A 22,252-nucleotide genomic window follows, 5' to 3' on the forward strand; every position below is an offset into this window, starting at 1 on the left:
CAATGGTCACAGCCAGTCCTTGAAGCTAATCAGCCTGAGTAAGTCCCTCCCATTAATGTGCCAATAGCAATCAAGACTCAATTAGAACTGAAGGATGTACAGTCCACACTGGGGGTTGGGGGGGTGTGCCTTATGGGCCCAGCTGGGGTGATCAGGGAGGCTGTGCCACTAGATCCCACAGGACACCTACTACAATAGGCCAGCCTACAAAGCCTAGGAGACGTAGCAACTCTACCTAATCCATAGAAACAACACAGGGAGGCAGCCCAAATGAGGAGAGAAAAAAACATGTCTCAAATGAAAGGACAGAACAAAACTCCAGGAAAAGAACTAAAGAAAATGGAGATAAGCAATCAATCAGATGCAGAGTTCAAAACACTGTTTATAAAGATGCTCAAGGAAATTAGTGAGGACCTCAAGAGCATAAAAAAGGACCAGTTAGAAATGAAGGATGCACTAACTGAAATAAAGAATAATGTATGGGGACTCAGTAGTAGAGTAGGTGAAGTCAAGAAGTAAACCATTGATTTAGAATATAAGGAAGCAAAAACAAACAAACAAACAAACAAACAAACAAACAAAACAACACCCAACCAGAACAGCAAAAAGCAAAAGAATACAAAAAAAATGAGGATAGTATAAGGAGCCTCTGGGACAACTTCAATCCTCTGTGAATTTATATATGTATTCTCATCATGGGGGTGCCAGAAGAAGAGAGAGAGCAAGAACCTGGAAACCTATTTGAAAAAATAATGACAGAAAACCTCCCTAACTTGGTGAAGGAAACAGACATACAAGTCCAGGAAGCACAGAGAGTCCCAAACAAGATGAACCCCAAGAGGCCCACACCAAGACATGTCATCATCAAAATGCAAAAGGTTCAAGACAAAGAGAGAATCTTAAAATCAGCAAGAGCAAAGCAGTTAGTTACCTACAAGGGAGCTCCCATAAGACTGTCAGCTGACTCTCAACAGAAACTTTGCAGGCCAGAAGGGAGTGGCAAGAGATATTCAAAGTGATGAAAAGCAACAACCTACAACCAGGATTACTCTATCCTGCAAAGCTGTCATTTATAATCGATAGACATACAAAGAGTATCCCAGACAAGAAAAAACTAAAGGAGTTCATCACCATCAAACCAGTATTATGTGGAATGTTGAAGGGTCTTATTGAAGAAGATAAAAAATATGAACAATAAAATGACAATAAATACATATCAACAATTGGATCTATAAACAAAATGAACAAGCAGAACAGAAACAGACCCATAGATACAGAGGACATTTTGTTGGTTGCCAGATGGGAGGGGGGTTGGGGGAATGGGTGAAAAAGGTGAAGGGATTAAGTACACATTTGTTGTTAGACTGATGAACCTCAGAGGAAAGGGAGGAGGAGGGGTGGGAAGAGATAAACTTAAGAACTTTTATGCATATATGCATAACCAATGGACACAAACAATAGTCTGGGGAAGGCAGGAGGGGGATGGGAGTGGGCAGGAGGGGGTCAATGAAGTTTGAAAGGGGGGACATCTTTAATACTTTCAACAATTAGATAAATTAAAAGAGACAATCAACAACAAAAAAGAAAATGTACGTTTAAAAAAATTCAATATCCATTTATGATAAAACTCTCAGGAAAGCAGGTGTAGGGGAATGGACCTCGACAGAATAGAGGCCATACATTACAAGCCTACAGCTAATATACTCAATGATGAAAAGCTGCAAGTTTTTCCTCTAAGATTGAAAACAAGATCAAGGTGCTCCCTCTCACCTTTCAATTTGACATCGAAAGCCCTACTCAGAGTAATTAGGTATGGAAAAGAGAAGACATCATCCAAATTGGAAAGGAATAAGCAAAATGTCACTGTTTGCCGATGACATGATATTACATATAGAAAACCCTAAAGACTCCACTAAACAACTGTTAGAAATAAACAAAACTTTAGTAAAGGTTTGTAGGATACAAAATTAGCATACAAAAATCTGTTGCATTTGTATACATTAATAACGAACTATCAGAGAAATTAAGAAAACAGTCCCATTTACAATTGCATTAAAAAGAATAAAATAGCCCGGTGTGGCTCAGTAGTTGAGCATCGACCCATGCAACAAGAGGTTGCTGGTTCGATTCCCATTCAGGGCACATGCCCAGGTTGTGGGCCAAATCCCCACTTGGGGGCATGCAAGAGGTGGCCAATTGATGTTCTCTCTAATCGATGTTTCTATCTCTTTCTCCTTCTCCTTTCCTCTCTCTCTCAAATCAATAAAGAAAAAAAAAAAAAGAATAAAATACCTCTGAATAAATTTAACCAAGGAGGTAAAAGACCTGTACCCTGAAAACTATAACACACTGCTGGAAGAAACGGAGGGAGACACAAATAAGTGGAAAGATATTCTGTGTTCATGGATTGGAAGAGTTAATATTGTTACAATGTCCATATTGCCCAAAGCAACCTACAGATGCTATGTGATCCCTAACAAAATTCCCGTGGCGTTTTCACAGAGATGGAATAAATGATCCTAGAATTTGTATGGAACCACAGAAGACCCAAAACAACCAAAGTAATCTCGAGAAAGAAGAACAAAATTGGAGGCATCATGCTCCTTGATTTCAAACTACATTACAAAGCTATAGAAATTAAAGTATAATTATAGCCAAAGAAACAAACACAGAGATCCGTGTAACAGAATAGAAAGCCCAGAAACAAACCCACATATATATGGTCAATAAATTTATGACAAAGGAGCCGAGAATACACAACGGGGAAAAGACTGTCTCTTTAACTAGTGGTGTGGGTAAGCTGGACCACTGTCTTACATCATACTCCCAGATAAACTCAAAATAAGTGAAAGGCTTGAATCGAAGACTTGAAACCATAAAGCTTCTAGAATTAAGCAATTAAGCTCCTTGACATTGGTCTTGGTGATTATTATTATTATTTTTTGGACCTGACTCCAAAAGCAAAGACAACAAAAACAAAAATAAACAAGTGGCACCACGTTAAGCTAAAAAGCTTCTGCCCAGCAAGGAAGCCATCAACAAAACGAAAAGGTGACCTATGGAATGGGAGAAAATATTTGCAGATCATACAACGGATAAGGGGACAATATCCAAAAAATATTGAAAAATCATACAATTCGCCCTGGCCATAGAGCATCGGCCCGCGGACCAGAGAGTCTCGGGTTCGGTTCCCGCTAAGGGCACGTACCTCGGTTGGGGTCGTGAGGGTGGCAACCACTTGATGTGTCTCTCTCACATTGATGTTTCTCTCTCTCTTCCTCCCTCTCTCCTTCCCACTCTATCTGAAGATAAGTGCAAAAATGTCCTTGGGTGAGGATTAAAAAAATAGAAAAAAGAAATCATACAATTCAATAGAAAATGCTCCAGACAATTGGATTAAAATGGGCAAAAGATCTGAATAGACATTTTCCCAAAGAAGACATACAGATGGCCAATAGGCACATGAAAAGATGCTCAACATCATTGATCAGCAGGGACACCCAAATCAAACCCACAATGAGCTACCACCTCACGCCGTGTATCTGCACCGCCGTGTCCATAGTGGCATTGTTTACAATAGCCAAGGCATGAAACAGCCTAAGTGTTGACCGATGGGTGAATGGACAGAGAAGGCATGGTGTATACAAACACGGAACACTGTTTCGCCACGAAAAGAAGGAATCTTGCCATCTGTGGCAACATTTACGGAACTTGAGGGCATCATGCTGAGGGAAATCAGTCAAAGACGAACACTGTGTGGTCTCCCACGTGGAATGTAAAGAAACAAAAACAAAACGAAAACCAGGCTCATAGTTACAGAAAACAGCTTGCTGGTTGCCAGGGGCAGGGGTTGAGGCTGGGTGAAGGGACGAAAAGGTACAGACTTTCAATTATAAAGTAAGTAAGTCATGGGATGTACTGTGCAGCATGGTGACTACCGTTCATAAAACTGTACTGCGTGTCTCAAAGCCGCTAAGGGAGTAAATCTTCTTTTTCAGATAGAGCGGGAAGGAGAGAGGGAGGAAGAGAGAGAGAAACACCGATGTGAGAGAAACACATAGACTAGCTGCCACACACACGACCTCACCTGGGACAGGGGACAAACTGCAACTGAGGTACGTGCACTTAGCGGGAACCGAACCCGGGTCTCTCTAGTCCATGGGCCGATGCTCTAACCGCTGAACCAAACTGGCCAGGGCAAGAGAATAAACCTTAAAAGTCCTCATTACAAGAAAAAAAATGTTTTATAACTATATATGGTGATGGATGTCAATGAGACTTATTGTGGTGATCATTTCCAAATAAACACAAATATGAAATCATTATGCTGCACACCGGAAATGAGTAAGTTATTGTCAATGATACCTCAATAAAAAATAAGTTTAGCCCTGGACAGTTGCTCAGTGGTTAGAGCATCAGCCTGAGGACCAGAGAGTCCGGGGTTCGGTTCCCGCTAAGGGCACGCACCTCGGTTGCAGTTTGTCCCCGCCCCGCTTGGGGTCGTGTGGGTGGTGACCACTCGATGTGTCTCACATTGATGTCTCTCTCTCTCTCTTCCCCATCTCTCCTGCTCTATCTGAAGATAAATGCAAAAATGTCCCCTGGTGAGAAAAAAATAAAACAAAGAAAGTTTAAAAATTGGCAAAAACAACAAGAAAAAGGCGGAACAGCCCAGCCCTGGTCACCATGGTGTTCATGCACATTCTCAAATTTCAAATAAAGACAAGAGCAAAGTCTTTGTTCTGTTCATCATGACACTCACCTCTTATCCAACGCTTACCCTCTATCCAAGAGGGTAGAAAATCCCTTAGCCAAAAAAGAAAAGGTTAAAATGGTCAATTTTATGTTCTGTATCTTTTTTTTAAAAAACTTTTTCTTTCTTTATTGATTTTAGAGCGAGAGGGAGAGAGAGATAGAAACACTGATGAGAGAGAACATCGATTGGCCACCTCCTGCGTGCCCCCCACTGGGGATCAGGCCCACAACCTGGGCATGTGCCCTGACCGGGAATCGAACCGGCGACCTCTTGGTGCAGGGTTGACGCTCCAGCACGGAGCCACACCGGCCGGGCTCTGCTCTGTACCTTTACCACAATGAACGTAAAACCCAGAACAAATGCCCGGGCCGCACACCCACCGGCTGTGCTTCAGCTGGGGTTGGTGCGATCGGGTTTGCTGTTTGAACCAAGCCCTCAGGCGAATCTGATGGGCCGCTCAGTTTGAGACCCAGCAGCCCAGCCCTGGTTGTCGGCCGAGGGCCTTCCAGAGGAGGCTTCCGTGGGTTTTACAAATCGCCTGTGGGTTTTACCGAACTGCAGACGCTGCCGCAGCGTGCCTGGGTGAGGCCCCAGACTGCATCTCTCGTGAGCTCCCAGGGGGGCTAAGGCTGCTGGCCGCGGACCACGCCGGCCGCGAGGCTCCAGGCAGGTGTCGCCTTGTCTGTGGTGCACGAAGAGATCCGGGAAGGAGCAGGGACACGGTTCAGGTGCTCGCCCCCATCCGGAGTCCGTGATGAGGAGCAGGAGTCGAGCTGATATGCGAGGCAGCTTCTGGGCACAGTTTAAACAGGCAGACTGGGGTTCAGCGAAGGAGCACACTGAGGATGGAGGCCATCAGCACGCACCGTGTGGATGTTGTACGCATTTCCAGACCTGTGCTTTGTAGTAGGGGGCCCCGCTCCGCTGAACACACGGTACACGGGCTCCGGGGTAACTTCTCCTGTGCCAAACCCTCCCCTTCCTACGCAGTCCGCCTCGGCCCCAGACCTTCTCCACCTGCTCCAGAGCTGGGTCCCTCCGTCGATCACGGCCCCCCAAAGTACAGCGGAGCTCCCCACCACCCAGCCCTGGCTGGCGTCCCTGAGGGGGCCACTACCCGCTCCACCCTGCCTCTTGTCTGCCAGGAGGTGCAGCTGGCTCCCTGGCCCTGGGGGCAGAGCCGAAACAGCCTCTGAACGGAGGGACACAAGGCAGCGCGGGTCTCTGGTTGAGGAACCGGACACGCCGGTGTTGGAATCGCATCTCCGCCTCTTCCTGCTCTGAACTCGGATGAGTTGCTCCAGTCCCCGGAGCCCCAGCTCTGTCACCGCTCACAGGGGGACGGCGATGCTTCCCACGAAGCTGCAAGGAGGGTCCGAGAGCCAGAGCAAGGAGAGCGCTCGCTGAGCGCCTGGCGGGTAGCACAGCCCTGTCGCTCGCGGTCCTGGGCGGCTGGCCCCATCCACTCTGGCTTCTGGGGGTCTGCTCATCACTGCGCTGGTCCGAGTTGGGGCTGAGTGTGTTTGCCCAGTGCCTAGTGTATGTGGGGGTGAGGGGGGCGCGCTCAGCCGGGTCCTGCGGGTCCTGCGAGGAGCTCCCAGGCCTGACCACTCTGCAAGGAGCAGAGGTGGCGCCGTCCCCCAGGATGGGCCGCTGGACTGTCCGCAGGTGTGGGGAATGCAGAGCCCTGTTCTCATTCCCCTTCGGCCATCTGCGGTTCTCTGGGCGGGGCCTGGGTGTGGAGCCCCAGGTGGGTTTCCCCGTGGGCCCAGAGGTCACCAGGACACATCATCTCCACCCCGTCCTCTGTCACAGTCCCGTGTGTCGTAATGTCCCGCCTCGCGGGTGCCCAGGGACCGGCTGTGGAATGTGCTCCTTGTTGGAAGTGCCTCCTTCCATCAGCGGTCCGGCATCTCAGGTGCGCAGTCCTCTCTGGGCCCAGAGCGTGGGCAGACGCTCCCGGCCTCCCCAGACCTCCATCCTTCCCGGTCCCTCCTCTCCGCTGGGGGCCAGCGGACTCCCCTTCCTCCCACATCCCCACACAGCCTGGCTGGATGGGGGGTGACAGCAGGAGCTCCCTGTGCTTCCTGGGGCACCTTCTCTTCACCGGGGGTCCACCTTGGTGGAGGGAGGTCCCCACGACCATAGACTCATGCCCCTGGGCTCTCACTGGTCTCTGGGTCCTTCCCGCTCTGCCTGCCCAAACCTCCCCGTCCCGGGAGGCCCGGCTCACATGCCCTGCGGTGCTCTCAAGCCTCTCATCAGAAAGGGCTCCCGGGCACACCTGCGCACAGTGCACTTCCTTCTACCTGCCAATCCGACTGCCAGCTCCTCCGAAACCCCGAAGCCCAGGAAGGATCCTGGCCTGATCCTCTGTGGCCGAGCCCTCTCCGTCCCTCCTCCGTGAGCCTTTTTGCCCCCTCTGACCTCCGGTGACCTCACTCCCTCTCCCTCTGGGCTCACCGTGCCCCCAGAATTTCAGGCTCTGGCCCCCCCGCGGTGCACACAATCCCTTCCTCCTCCTCCTCCGGGGTCCAGGGGACGCTCACGGAACCTAACTGCTGGCTGGGGTTTGCATAGCTGTGTTCCCCGGGCTACGCTGTCTTCTCCAGGGCAGGAAAGCCAGGAGACGCCCCGGCCCCCGGCCCAGGCTCCCAGAGCCCTCCCCACAACGGCCTCACGTTACAGACAAGGACACGGGGTCGCAGAGGGGTTCTGGAGCTCAAGGCCACCCCGCGGGTCCTCTTAGGGCCCAGCCGGTTCTGAGGTTGGAGCAGGACAAACCTTGGCTAATGGCAAGCCATGCTCCATGCCTGAGCAACGGGGGCCCGGAACAGGAGCCCCTTCTCCCTCCCACCGGCCCCCATGGGAAAGGCCACCACGTAGAAACATAACCTTTATTGCACACGGCGCTGGGTCTTTTTTCATAGAAAAAGGTGTTAACACATAAGCATCTGCAAATGGAAGCAACTCCTGGTTTTCCGGGAACGGTGAACTCACATGCAGTGTCTCTGAGTTGGGATTTTGGGCTGAGTTGTCAAAATCACCTCGACTGGGGGTGGGGGAGGGGGCAGGGAAAACGGCCGAGTCTCTGTGCCTCTGTCTCAAAATAAGGTGAGAGAAATATATAGACATATAGCTCGTCGACGTGTTCCCCTCTCTCTATATGTATATATCTCTCCACGCGGATTTCGGGGTGGGGTGGGGTTTGACGTGTACGGTCAAGTTCTTTGTGCCCTGGCTTCGTGGAGAAGAAGAAAATAGTTTCATTTGTACAAAAGAGTCCTATGTACAGGCGTTCGTGACTCGGGTTTCTGTTTTCCTTGTTGGTTGGTTTTGTCTTCCGGTTCATATAAATAGCGCAGGCCAACGGCCACTTTGCCGTCTGGGGGCCGGAGGGGCAGCCGGTCCAGGCGTTGGCTGTCCTTCCGTGGTGCCTACACCAGGGTGTAGGACTTGGAGTAGGCCCCAGCCCCCTGCTTCTGAGACCTCCCTACCCCTGCTGTGCTCATCTCGAGAAGTGAGTCCCTGGAGCCCCCCATTTTGGTGTGTGGGCCCCCGGCCCGCGGAGGCTCGGAGCTGGGGGCCGGAGGGGCAGCGCTGGGGGCGGCAGGGGGCTCGGCAGGGGTGGGACCGGGGGCTGGGGGTGCCGTGCCAGCTGGGGGGGCGGGCATGGCCAGAGTCCTCTGAGGTAAGGTGGCGGTGGAGGCAGCAGCGGGGGCCCCCGGGTGGGGGAGGCCCAAGGGCTTGCTGGCAGGGTCGAGAGTCAGGTGGCGAGCCTGGGTGTGGTAGGCTCGAGCCAGGTTCCGGACGGACGCCTCTCGGGGTGGCACCACGGGGCAGGGCTCACGCCCGTCTGCCTTCCGGAAGAAGGCCTCCGACTTGGGGTACAGCGGCAGGTTACAGTAGTCACCTGGAGTCACAGAAGGCAAGGGTGTGAGACGCAGAGGCCTCTGGGAACCGCTTGTCCACTCCCTGGCCCTCAGTGTCCCCTGAGCGGGCCCCGCGTCCCTCCCCAGGCGGGGCAATCACACCTCCCTCTGGGGTTATGAGTGGTGGGTGATAAGCGAGGGGCGGGTTCCCCAGGGCCGCAGCCCAGTAGACTGACACTTCTGTCAGGAGCCCCTCTCGCTGTGCGGTTTCAGCTGGTGGGGGGCTCACTTCTGAAGCTCACACCTCCTGAGAGCTCCAGGGCGCTTTGCTTGACCCCGAGAAGCCACGGATGGTCACCCCGTCGCGCCCGCCTTCACCCGGATTCTACCCTCCGAGGACCGCAGAGCCAGGCCCCGCTTTCTCACGCAGCCTTTCTGATGCCGGAAACCAGCTGTGTGTCCCCCCACTCCCCCGGGGCCCCACTTCTGCCCGTGTGCACCCACCCTGAGAACAGTCACTTTCCCCAGAGGGCCCCATTGAGCCCACAGCCCCCCGGGTAGGCTGCCTGCATTTTGCAAGGACATTGCGGTTCAGAAAGATTGGGTAGTTTGCCTGAGTCCGCAGAGCTAGAAGGGGCGGGGTGTCCTGGTGACCCATGCAGCGGAGGGACCCCACTGGGCTGGCAGGCACCAGGTGCCCGCGGGGTGTCCTTCAGGGCTGCTAGTCTCCTGCCGCCTGACTTGCTACCGGGGCACTCCGGCTAGCACGGCCACTGAGCCGGGCCAGTGAGGACCAGACCAGACTAGTGGTCTGACAGCCTCCGCCTTGTGTGCTGTGGCCCCAAATCTGCCGATGGGCCCCCCTCACGTGCCCCCTGGTTATCCTAGACTTGCCCCAACAAGCCCACAGCGCACGTGCCGGCCAGGCCCCTGGTTCCCGCTTGGGCTGGGTCCCGCCCACCGTGAGGTTTGGCCGCCAGGGGCTGAGCTGCCAATTGCTCCTCTGCCTCTGGATGAAGTCCCCGCAGCACTGAGACCGGTGGCCACTGGGCGGTTGAAGCCACGGGGATCTCTTTCCTTCCTGGCGTGGCTTCCGACGAAGGGACTAATCGCTGCTTAAGGAGAACCTACTACGTGCCAAGCACGGTATCATTTCTAGTGCTTGTTACACCAATGAGAAGGGTGCGCTATCGTCTGCATGTGCAGTTGAGAAAGTTAAGGCCAGAGAGGTTCCGTGACTTGTACCAGGCACGGGGATAGTGAAAGGCTGGACCAGGACTCGGGCCCTGATCTCCTCGCTCCCACGTCCCTGTTCTCTGCACTGACCCATGCAGCGGAGGGACCCCGAGTGGGGCTCAGGGGCAGGGGCACCGCAGGAGGTGGCTGGGCACTCACTCTTGCTGGCCCGGTGGGGGATGGGCACCGCCACGTTTTTGCCCCGGTCGGCGTCCTGGGGCTTGGGCGGGGAGGCGGTGAAGCGGCAGATGCCGGGCTCCGAGGGCGTGCTCATGGACGTCATGCTGTCGGCATTCTCGTTGGTGCCCGTGGTCATCTGGTCGGAGGAGCTGTCGGAGATGAAGCACTCGGTGATCTCGAACTTGGCGTGCTGCAGCTGCTCCTCCAGCTTGGCGTGCTCGTAGGCCCGGGCCAGCTCCTCGTAGGTGGAGGAGGCGCTCTCCGTGGACACCATGCTGTTCCGGCCTTTGTCTGGGGCGGGGGCGGAGGTGAGGAAAGAAGTGGGTGACGGGGAGAATGGTGTACATGAGACCAGACTGAGCACTTCCCCTACCCGTACCCCAGCCATCTGAAAACCCGGCCAAGGGCCACCAGGCTTAGAAGACCCTGCTGTCCCTCTGTGAAGGCAACAGCGGTGGCAGAATGGGGATCTGGGACGGTGAAGGGAAAACACTTTTCATTCTAGAAAATAAGCAACTGCTCCGGCCGGTGTGGCTCAGTGGCTGAGCATCGTCCCCTGCACCAAGAGGTCACCGGTTCAATTCCCAGTCAGGGCACATGCCCGGGTTGTGGGCCCGATCCCCAGTGGGGGGCGTGCAGGAGGCAGCCAGTCGATGTTCTCTCTCATCCATGTTCCTCTCTCTGTGTCACGTCCTCTCTCTCTAAAATCAATAAAGGAAAAAAAAAGTGTTTGAAAAGAAAATAAGCAACTACCCGGAACACTGAGCCCTTTCTCCAAAACACGTCACGTGTGCTCTCTTCTCTGACCCTTGGGGAGAGCAGAATGAAACCCCTGACCAGGCAGAGCTCAGCGGGTCCAGGGTCTGTCACGGCCGTGAGTGATCAGCTGGAAAGGGATGACTGTGCATGGCCCCGTGGGCTGCTGGGCAGGAGCTGGATGACGGGGGTGCTGGAGGAGAGGGGGCAGGGCACAGGCAGGGCCCTGGTCTCACCTGTGTCCTGGGAGAGGCTTGCGCTGTAGCTGTCACTCTCGGTGACGGTGACACCGTGCTGGGAGCCCACGGTGCGCCAGTCAGAGGTGAGGGTGCGGGCGGGCGTGGAGGCCTGGCACTTGGTCAGAGTCCACTGGCTTGAGTACCGGTTCCGGGTGCTGTGGGCTGGCTTCACATTCTTCCTGGACACTGGGTCTACATGGAGGAAGCGGGAGCTAGCACCCTCCAACTGAGGGCACTTGGCTTGGGCAGAGAAGGCAGTGGGGGCGAGGGAGGAGGCAGAAGCAGCCACGGGAACAGCCCTGGGGATGCGGAGCATGCTGCCTTGCTGGCCCCGGCGGGGAGGAGTGAGTGCACTAGGCATGGGCCTGTGGGCAGCACCCGGGGCTGCTCGCCCCACCCACCTCTCCTGCGGCCGGGGAACCTGCTGCCTCTCTCCTGCTGCCTCCCGCATTCGGTTCTTATGCCCAGAGGCTCAGTGTTAGAGGCAGAAAGCCTGAGGGCAAGAACACCCAACCAACCCTCTCAACAGTTCCCAGTACGGAAACCCAGGCTCAGAGATGCAAGGTGAGTGCTATTCCCAAGGTCACAGTCAGTCTGCACAAGGTGTCCAAACTCTAACTGCAATGCTCTTTCTGTTCGTCCCTGCTGTTCTTCCCTTGTTTCTTTAATTTAAAATTTTTTAATTGATTTTTTTTTAGAGAGAGAGGAAGGGAGAGGGAGAGAGAGACAGAAACATCGATGAGAAAGAACATCGACGAGAAAGAACACTGATGGGCCACCCCCTGCATGCCCCTCACTGGGGATCGGGCCCACAACCTGGGCCTGTGCCTTGACCGGGAATCGAACCAGCGACCTTTTGGTGCATGGGTCGACTCTCAACCACTGAGCCACACTGGCGGGGCCCTTCTTGTTTCTTTTACATCACCCATGCCCCATGCTGTGCCCAGGACACACTGTGGGAGGAGGCTGTCTCCCTGGGGAAATGCATACTGGTGCCTGGCCGGATATCGGACATGTCGATAAGGGGTCCGGAGCTCTGGATGAGGGCTGGGTGGTGCAAGGAGACACCGGTACAGAAACTCTGAGGGTTGACAGCTTGGCTGAACTCAGCATCTGCTACGGGGATGGTGGCCTTGTCATCTCCTGGGGGAAGAAGAACAGTCAGCAGGACTCTTTCCCATTGGGCGCCATCTTTAATTCCCAGATTTCTCTTTGTCTTTATCCAATGGTGAGGCCCAGAAAGGCCAGGATAATGCCTACTCAGAGAAGTGTGGGGATGGGGGGTTGGTGGATGGACGATGTGTAACCTTGTGATATGCATTCTTGCAACCTGGCCAGCCTAAGATCAAAGTATGTGTATGTGTGGACAGACAGGTTTGACTGATAGGCAGGAAGACCACCTTGCATGCATATGAAAGCTTTGTTTGCATGTGAATAAGATAAGGTTTGCATGACAAAGAGTTGGAAGACCACTCAGTGAGGATAATAGGCTGTAGGCCCAGCAGTGGCTGGGTTTGTTATTTTTTAGCTTTTTGCCGTAAAAAGCGAGAGACAAGGCTAGGCTATATGGTTTGCAGAGATGCCATCTCAAGGAAATAATGTACATAAATCACTTGTAACCTGGGGGTACCAATCTGCAAATGAATGGGACTGCGTCCAAAGATCTGGAGCATTTGCTCCCTTGCAAAGCTCCCTCTCACTCCAACCAGCATGTGCTTGTAGTTCATTGTGCTGCACCAATCCTGGCAGGACGAGAGATGGCAGAGAAGGAAACAGCCCTTGACAGAAGCAGCAATGCATTTGAAGTGGTTGAGTTGTTGATAAGGCTTTGGTCACAACCGTGGGCACTGCCATGAGTGCCCTTTGGGTGTTGTGGCCTGGGAAGCACACTCAGTGCAGGACAGAGAGGGTGAGGCACCTGTCACTCACCCAGCTGCTTGATGCCCTCCTTGTCCTCGATGAGCAGCTGGACCCTGGGGATGTCAATATGTAGTCGTGGGCCCTGGGGTGGCCCCTTCACGGGGGTGTCAAAGCTTCTGTTGTTCTTGCTGTGGGGAGAAGGGCTAGAGGTGGGTGACTCAGCAGCCATAGGGGTTGGGAGAGGGTTTTTTGCAAAAACAATGAGGATTTGAAGCATGTCCCCTGCAGGGGGTAAAAGAGAGGAGAGGAGAGAAGAAGCAGCTATATGAAACCCACCTTATCAACATTTCTGCCAAACTCTTCGCATCTGCAAAACAGTAGAGAAAGGGGCTGGGTGAAAATGGAGTTTAAGTAGGATGAGAATTGGAGGAGGCATGGGGACAAGGTAGGAGAATTCCCTACACTGGGGCCAAGGCTCGTCCTGGGAAGAAGAGGGAGATATGTAAGAACCTAAAACAATCCAAACATGATGTGTCTCACTGCTTCCCATTCAGGATCTGGCTCAGGTCTGTATTCCTTTCCTCAGACTTTTATCTGCTAGGAAGGTCCTTCCTAAAGGAGAGCGTAAAGAGCTCCACTTGCTTCCTGCATGGACTCTAATGAAACCAGACACCAGAGCAGCCTGGAAACAGGCAACCATGTGGGTCTATCCTGCTACCTGTTGGGGAACAGAGAGAGTGGAGGATGCAGTAGATGTGGTCAGTGGGAAGCCCAGGTGACTATTAACGAAGAGGCTTCACTTCCTCTTCTGGATCATCTATCCCCTAGAAAGTCCATGGATAAATTCAGGGGTCCCTGCTTTGTTTCAGAGGGCCCTGGAATAGGATTAGGACTCTCAGGTTAGAAACTGGTGAGAGAGGAGAAGCAAAGGTCCTGGTTAATCCATTAGACCTCTGATGACTGAGAATGATCTGTCAGAGTGATTCTAGTTGTAGGCATGCATCCAAGCATCCAACTACCGCCCATTCATCCATTTATTATTGATCCAAACACCTGTCAGTCCACCCATTTAGCTATTCACACACTCATCTACTCACCCATCCAACTATTCATCATCTACCAATTCAACTACCCAACCATCCATCCATTCAACCACCTATTATCCATCCATCCATCCATCCAACCACCAATCCATTCAACCATCTATTCATCAAAACTTCTATTCAACCATTTTTCCAACCATATTTCTACCTACACATCCTTCCAATTTAACCATCTAATCAGTACTAACCATCCATTCAACCATCTAACCACTCATCTATCCAATCATTTAACCATTCATCCATCATCCATTCATCCATCCGTGTAGCAACCATCTAACCATCCTTTGAACCTTCCATCCACCCATCCATCCACCCACCCACCAACCCATCCATACATCCATCCATCTATACATCCATCCACCCATCCATCCATCATCCATCCATTCATCCATCTATCATCTATCCATCCATCCATCATCTATCCATCCATCCATCCATCCATCCATCCATTAATCCATCCATCCATCCATCCATCATCCATCCATCCATCCATCCATCCATCCATCCACTCCTACACACCCTAGGCTGTGCCAATCATCCTCTCCTCTGGGCTCCTACTGTGTCACAGCTTCTCGAATTAGACCGTGGACTCTAAGGGCATGGATTGTTCCTTCTTCATTCGTCTTTTTCTCTCTAATGTCTGGCACTATCTAAAATACAGCAGATATTCAATACATATTTTCCAAGTGAGTGGTGAACATCTACTCAACAACTAGTAGGTGCCAGACCCTGTACACATGGAAGCAAATAAGATCCAATTCCTGCCAGACTGCATGGTGCTGGGACAGGGGATGATATTGAAAATATTTAAAAACGGATGTGGCAGGGAAACTGAGCAGTTGGAACTGAGCAAGGTCCTGAAGAACACCTGCAGGTGTGCTTATGTCTGGGCACCTGGAAAGTCACAAGGGTCCCGTGTGAGAGAATGGCACATCTAGAGTGAAGGGAGCAACATCTCTTTACCAACCAACATGGACATTTAAGAACCTTTTAATAAGCAATATGGCTTTACCACTGTGAACCTCTAAGTCAACCCTGGCTGGGACAGGCACAAAGTCCTGGGGACACAGAGGAGGCAGCAGTCGACACTAAGGTTTTAGAAGGTTGGCGTGAGCTCTCCTCCCAGGGGGCTCAGGCACCACACTCCTGCCCGGAAGCCCATAGGAAGGAAACCCCCCCACCTCGGAGCCGCTTCAGCCGTTTCTCCTTCCTCTTCTTTCGTACAATGAAGAGCAGAGCCACCCCGAGTGTGGCCAGGATGACAGGGCAGCCGATGGTGAACAGCTTCTTCACGTCATCTCCCTCCCCTTGGGCAGACTTGATGGGCGGGATGGTGCCTGAAAGGGGCGAAGAGGGGAGCCAGATGTTCCTATGAGTTGGGTGTTCTGCATATTCCCGTGGGTGGGGGAGCCCTTGGACCTGCCCTAGTCCTCACGCTGCCCTCCACTTCCCAGTACCGAGCTCCTCCCTCCCCTCCACTCCCACAAATTCTGGCCCCGTCAGAACAGCATTGAACAGTTAGGTCGTTTTCACTCTGCATTTTGAGATTAATGACTTCTTGGACCTGTTTAAAAATTGTCCTGAAGTCTTGCCCAGCTGATGTGTCTCAGTGGATTGAGCGCCGCCCCATGGACTGAGAGGTCCTGGTTTGACTTCCGGTCAGGGCACATGCCCGGGTTGCTGGCTCGATCCCCAGTGGGGCTCATGCAGGAGGCAGCTGATCAATGTTCTCTCTCATCGTTGTTTATCTCTCTCTCCCTTCCTCTCTCTCTAAAAAATCAATAAAAATTTATTTTAAAAAATTGTCCTGAAGTCTCTTAGAGAATCTCTTGCCCATTGGAGTTCGGGGTTCATTCTTAAAGGGTGGATTGGTGGGCTCAGATTCCCGTACTCAGCTGGTGGGGTGGGGTGGGGTGGGGCAGATGGTGAGAATCCAGGAGAGGGAAGTCAGGGCCGTGGGATCCTGGGTTCTCTTCCCCAGATGAAGACAAAAGCCACTAAGTACCCTGCATCTCCCTGCCTCCCCCCATGGCAATCTCTGCAAGCCTGCAGGGGCAGCCACAGGGTCTCCTGCTGACCTGGTCCCCTGCTGAGCCCCACTGAGCCTTGGGTGCCTGCAGGGGCAGCACACGGTCTCTGCTGACCTGGTCCCCTGCTGAGCCCTGCTGAGCCTTGGGGCCTGCAGGGGCAGCCACACGGTCTCCTGCTGACCTGGTCCTCTGCTGAGCCCTGATCTCTGCCTGTTTCAAAGCCTCGCCTGAGAGTCTTCATGAGCCTCTCCTCTTTTTTTTTTTAAATCCTCACCCAAGGCTATTTTTACATTTATCTTCAGATTGAGCGGGAGGGAAAGAGGGAGGAAGAGAGAGAGAAACCTCGATGTGAGAAAGACACATGGATTGGTTGCCACCCACACGACCCCAACCAGGGCTGGGGACGAACTGCAACTGAGGTACATGCCCTTGACCAGAATTGAACCCGGGACTCCTTGCTTCATGGGCTGACGCTCTAAAGCTGAGCCATGATAACCAGGGCTCCTGTTTGGGCCTATCCCTTCTGATACTACTTTATGCTGTTTCCTTAACACATAGGTTGGCTTAGTTTAGCGTGTGACAACTGGTCCCTGTGAATGCAGCCTTCTGTGTACCTTTAATGTGTGTGTGCATATGTGTGCATGTGTATGCATGCGTTCATGTGTGCGAGGGGTCCCCACTTGGCGGGCACCGGTTCGTGCTCACCGATGACCACGTGCTTGTCTCCATGTGCCACCTTCCTGGCGGTTAGAGTGGAACCGGGGACTGTCCGGGACAGCAGTGTGAACACAGCCGTGAGTGCGCCTCCCGCCCAGGCGGTGGGGAAGTGCGGTGCCTTCTCTCTCTGACTCTGTGACCTTGGAGGTTCACAACAGACTCACAGGGGGTGGCCAGCCGACCCTCATGCGAGGTGATGACAGCAAGAAGCACATCTTACTGGATTTAGCTCCAAGCTTTCTGGTTTCCGTCTCCGCAGACGCACCCGGTGCAGGTTCTCAGAGGCCGGGCCTCTGCTGCGCTGCCCCCTCGCCATCTCTCCGGAGTAACAACGCCCAGGCTCAGGCCTTCAAAGACCCTCCCTCTGTCTGTAGTGTCATGTCCGTTTGTCCGCCTGCCTGTCTGCCTCTACTGGCCAGATATCTGCCTCCTCACCTGTGCCTGACCAATGCTGTTCCCTTGGCCTGTCGGCCGTCTCCTGACCACAGTCCCTCTGCAGCTGCCGCCAGCCCCCCAGCACGGCCCCTCCCGCCGCCCCGACTCACTGCCGTCGGAGTCCAGGGTGGCGAACTGGGCCGTCTCGTTGCCGCAGCCCGCGCTGTTGCACGCCCGCATGCGGAGCTCGTACCAGGTGGCCTCCCGCAGTTCCGTCAGGAACACCTCCCCCGACGTGTTGGCCCGGACGCCCTGCCAGGCCCAGGTGCCCTTGGGCCGGTACTCCAGCACGATGCCCGTGATGGGGCAGCCCCCGTTGTTCCAGCCGAGCAGGTTGAGCCGCGCGTGGGTGGAGTTGATGTGGGTGAAGAGGTGCTGATCTTTGCTGAAGGAGGGCTCTGGGGGGCAGAGGAGAGCGGGGTCAGGGAGACGGGGGTGGATCCAGGCATCTGGGCTGGACGGGGCTCCCAGGGCAGCCGGGGCGGCAGCGGCTCCAGGGGGATGGGTGTTGGCACAGATGGAAGAAGAGATGCCCGGGGAACAGGGGACAGGAGGGAAGGACCTGGGGAGAAGGTCTCAGCAGCGGAGGAAGAGCGGTGCAGGGAGAAAGAGGAGAAGCCACGACCCTCTGCCACCCAGCAGGAAGGTGGGGCCGGATTCCTGCTGTGATGCTGCCTTGTGGGAATCAGGGGGAACCTCTCCCTGTGGCTCCCGCCTCCCCGGGCCCCCCTGCCCCCTCCCAGCCCCCTCTCTGAGCCCTCCTGCCCCCTCCCAGCCCCCTCCCCGGGCCCTCCTGCCCCCTCCCAGCCCCCTCCCCGGGCCCTCCTGCCCCCTCCCAGCCCCCTCCCCGGGCCCTCCTGCCCCCTCCCAGCCCTCCTGCCCCCTCCCAGCCTCCTCCCCGAACCCTCCTGCTCCCTCCCAGCCCCCTCCCCAGGCCCTCCTGTCCCCTCCCAGCCCCCTCCCCGGGCCCTCCTGCCCCCTCCCAGCCCCCTCCCCAGCCCTCCTGCCCCCTCCCAGCCTCGTCCCAGCCCTCCTGCTCCATCCCAGCCCCCTCCCCGAACCCTCCTGCTCCCTCCCAGCCCCCTCCCCGGGCCCTCCTGTCCCCTCCCAGCCCCCTCCCCGGGCCCTCCTGCCCCCTCCCCGCCCCCTCCCCAGCCCTCCTGCCCCCTCCCAGCCCTCCTGCCCCCTCCCAGCCCTCCGCAGCCTCCTCCCTGAGCCCTCCCTGCCCCATCCTCCAGCCCCCCCTCCGGGCCCTCCTGTCCCCTCCCAGCCCCTCCCCGGGCCCTCCTGCCCCCTCCCATCCCCCTCCCCCAGCCCTCCTTCCCCTCCCATCCTCGTCCCACTCCTCCTGATCGCCCTCCCCCCTCTGCCCATCCCAGCCCCCCCCCGGCCCTCCTGCCCCATCCCAGCCTCCTCCCCGACCCTCTTGCTCCATCCCAGCCCCCTCCCCAGCCCTCCTGCTCCATCCCAGCCTCCTCCCCAGCCCTCCTGCTCCATCCCAGCCCCCTCCCCAGCCCTCCTGCCCCATCCCAGCCCCCTCCCCAGCCCTCCTGCTCCATCCCAGCCCCCTCCCCAGCCCTCCTGCTCCATCCCAGCCCCCTCCCCAGCCCTCCTGCTCCATCCCAGCCCCCTCCCCAGCCCTCCTGCCCCATCCCAGCCTCCTCCCCGAGCCCTCCTGCCCCATCCCAGCCTCCTCCCTGAGCCCCCCTGCCCCCTCCCAGCTGTCCTCCAGCCCTTGTCCTGGGCATCCCCCAGCCTCCTCCCCAGCCCTCTCCCCCACCCGCTGCCAGGCCTCACCCCGCCCGTGGGTCTTGGCCTCGATGATCTCGCTGATGCGCCCGGAGCCCACGCTGTTCTTGGCCGCCAGCTTCACCTTGTACCACGTGCCGCACTTGAGACTGTCCAGCTTGAAGGCCCGCTCGCCGGAGCTGATGAACACGTCCTTCCACTCCTCGCTGTTGTCCACCGAGTACTGCAGCACGAAGCCTGCCCGGGGGGTGCGCCTGGCTCAGGGGGGCCGGGCGGGGCCGGGGCGCCTGGCTCAGGGGGCTGGGCTCCAGGACGGGGCCGGTGGGGCCTCCGTCACTGGGAGGGACAGCTGCACTTTAGGGGCAAAACTGGAAGGACCTGGGGTGTTCTACTGCTCTCTCTGCAGTTCTCAGGTTAGGGTTAGAAACCGAGCCAAGGTAGGGAGGGCCCCAGAAATCCGGGCTCGGAGCCTGCTCCACACGGGCCATGTGGCAGCACAGTCACCGGCACCGTTAGACACGCGCGTCTCAGCCCCCCAAGGCCCCCTCATCGGGAGCTTCTTACAAGACCCCGGAGAGTCACAGGCAGGTCTGAGTTTGAGCGGCACTCACAGTAGTTTGTCCATTTTACAGATTTAGAAACTGAGGCCCAGAGAAGAAAATGACCTCTCCGGGTCCGCCCAGCTCTCCAGTGGCTTGCTAAAGGCCAGGTGCCTAGGCCAGGCCCCTTTTCATGGCGCTGGGTCCGTTCTCTGTGGTCTGAACCCCCCATCACTTCCGGGCGCTACAAGGACCTGCCTGAAGTACTGGAGCCCTCCCCACCCCCGGGCCCAGATCCCTCCCGGCCCCTCCTCGCCCAGACCCTCTCACCTCGGATGGAGCTGCCCCCGTTGTCACCTGGGATCCAGGTCAGGGTGATGGATGAGGCAGAGGTTTTGGAGACAGTGAGGCGGGGCTGGTCCGGGGGGACTGTGAGGGAAAGCCACCAGCTCTCACCACAAGGGCGCCTTCTGCTGAGGGGGAGCCTGGGGCACCCCAGTGGGAAGGAGGTGACAGGCCAGCTTTCCACCTTCTCGGGGCTCCCGCACGCCTGCTGCTCCCCGCCGCCGGCACCCCTGTTCCACTGAGGGCTCCCGGGGGGCTGGCTTTTCCTTGCTCCCAACAGCCCTCTCTTCCCGAGGGAGTGTCTACCCCTCCCGGCGCCCCCCCCCCCCCCCGAGCCCCCCGCCCAGCAGGTACCTTGCACCAGGAGGTTGACGATGATGGTGTCAAAGCCCCCGGTGTTGGTGGCCGTGCAGGTGTAGTAGCCCGAGTCTTCCGCCTTGACGGCGCGCAGCAGCAGAGTGCCGTTGGTGTGGATGAGCCGGTGCCCGTCCATGGACACGGGGATGGCCGAGTCCTCGCTGCGGGGGCAGTCATGGCAAGCGTCCCCTCACCTGGGGCCTCCCCCAGAAGGAGGCTTGCTACGGTCCCTGGATTCTTGGGTCTTAACTCAGGATTTCCTGGGGAGTCTAGTAACCTTGGCCCTTTAACCATCCAGGGAAGAGAGACCCTGAACTCCCAACAGAGGGGGCCTGGGGGCCAGACCCCCTCTCAGAGGGTGGCCGTGCAGCCCCGGGGCCGTCACAGGGCTGAATCAGCTCGCTTCTCCATGGACCTTCTACTCTGCTCCCCTCCGGGGTCCCTGTCCTGCCAGGGTCCCGCACACACCTGTCCTTGGTCCACTTCACCGCCGGGGCTGGGTCTCCCACTGAATTGCAAGGCAGCCGGACGTCTTTCATCCACGGTGTCGTCACCGTGCCCCCGAACGAGATGATCTTTGCTGGGGCTACAGAGAAGAGAGGGTGAGGGCCACCCCGCTTCTACACCCACATGCCTTGGCCCCTCTTTCTCAGGGCTCCCCGAATTTCACAGAAAGTCCCTCCTCTCCGACCTGGCCTCAGCCTTGGACGCGGGGTGGGGGCAGCGCAGGGAATGTCAGCTGGGAGGGGCTGAGCCCACAGACATTCATCAGAGCCTGTTGTGAGTCAGCTGTCACAGGAGACCGAGGGGTCTGCTGTGTCCAAGAGGCGGGCAGCTGCTCAAAAAGGTCGCTGCGGGGTGCAGGCAGGTCCCCGTGGAGCACAGAGGAGGGGACTCTGCGGTCAGTGTGGTGGAGGCGCAGACAGGGGACACTCGCGGGGAAGACTGGGCTTGAATCCTGAAGGCTAAGAAGGAAGTCACGGTGCGGGGAAGGGAGTCGCCGTGCGGGGAAGGGAGTCGCCGTGCGGGGAAGGGAGTCACCGTGTGGAAAAGGGGGTCACCGTGCGGGGAAGGGAGTCACCGTGCGGGGAAGGGAGTCGCCGTGCGGGGAAGGGAGTCACCGTGCGGGGAAGGGGGTCACCGTGCGGGGAAGGGAGTCGCCGTGCGGGGAAGGGAGTCGCCGTGCGGGGAAGGGAGTCGCCGTGTGGAAAAGGGAGTCGCCGTGCGGGGAAGGGAGTCACGGTGCGGGGAAGGGAGTCACGGTGCGGGGAAGGGAGTCACGGTGCGGGGAAGGGAGTCACGGTGCGGGGAAGGGAGTCACGGTGCGGGGAAGGGAGTCGCCGTGCGGGGAAGGGAGTCGCCGTGCGGGGAAGGGAGTCGCCGTGCGGGGAAGGGAGTCGCCGTGTGGAAAAGGGAGTCGCCGTGCGGGGAAGGGAGTCACCACGTGGAAAAGGGAGTCGCCGTGCGGGGAAGGGAGTCACGGTGCGGGGAAGGGAGTCACGGTGCGGGGAAGGGAGTCGCCGTGCGGGGAAGGGAGTCACCGTGTGGAAGGGAGTCGCCGTGCGGGGAAGGGAGTCGCCGTGTGGAAAAGGGGGTCACCGTGCGGGGAAGGGGGTCACCATGCGGGGAAGGAAAGGCACGTCGGGAAGAGGGAACAGCACTGAGAGGCATGGAGGACGGAATCACATGGCAAGTGTGGGGGTCTGCGAATACTCGGGGTGACCGAAGCCCAGGGTGAGCAGAGGGGGGCAGGCAAGAGCAGGGCTGGAGGGGGAGCAGGGCAGAGCGTGGGGTGTTCTGCTGGCAGAGCCAGGCGGCTGGGCCTCCTCGAGGTGGCGAGGAGCCCCTGGAGCTGGCGCATATGTAGCAGCGTTTCAGATCATATCCTGCTGCCCGCAGGGGACCGGCTGGTATCGTTGGTCCTGAAGGACCAGAGACAAGACAGAGGCCGGAGGGCAGGCTGGAGGCGACCAGCAACTCAGGACAAGAAGTGCCGGGACGTGGGCCTGACCGGTCTCCGGGGAAGAGGCAGAGGGCAGGGGAGGGTCACTGCTAGGACTCCAGCTGGGCCAGTCGGT

General features: G+C 56.5%; 1 protein-coding gene across 1 annotated transcript in view; it reads right to left on the bottom strand.

Moving 5' to 3' along the window:
- Positions 1–7,919: 7,919 nt before the first annotated feature.
- DSCAML1 (DS cell adhesion molecule like 1) overlaps positions 7,920–22,252 on the bottom strand; it is a 357,347-nt gene continuing 343,014 nt past the window's right edge. The window contains exons 22-33 of the mRNA XM_036257909.1: positions 20,643–20,760; positions 20,172–20,335; positions 19,803–19,901; positions 18,982–19,170; positions 17,295–17,582; positions 15,184–15,339; positions 13,236–13,266; positions 12,969–13,087; positions 12,030–12,182; positions 11,037–11,231; positions 10,024–10,335; positions 7,920–8,669 (exon numbers count right to left, since the gene is read on the bottom strand). Of these exons, the coding sequence (XP_036113802.1) occupies positions 8,194–8,669; positions 10,024–10,335; positions 11,037–11,231; positions 12,030–12,182; positions 12,969–13,087; positions 13,236–13,266; positions 15,184–15,339; positions 17,295–17,582; positions 18,982–19,170; positions 19,803–19,901; positions 20,172–20,335; positions 20,643–20,760 (2,300 nt within the window). The 3' untranslated portion in view covers positions 7,920–8,193. The remainder of the gene's footprint in view (positions 8,670–10,023; positions 10,336–11,036; positions 11,232–12,029; positions 12,183–12,968; positions 13,088–13,235; positions 13,267–15,183; positions 15,340–17,294; positions 17,583–18,981; positions 19,171–19,802; positions 19,902–20,171; positions 20,336–20,642; positions 20,761–22,252) is intronic.

Source organism: Molossus molossus, unplaced genomic scaffold (assembly GCF_014108415.1).
Source record: "Molossus molossus isolate mMolMol1 unplaced genomic scaffold, mMolMol1.p scaffold_m16_p_13, whole genome shotgun sequence".
NCBI classification, from domain to species: domain Eukaryota; kingdom Metazoa; phylum Chordata; class Mammalia; order Chiroptera; family Molossidae; genus Molossus; species Molossus molossus.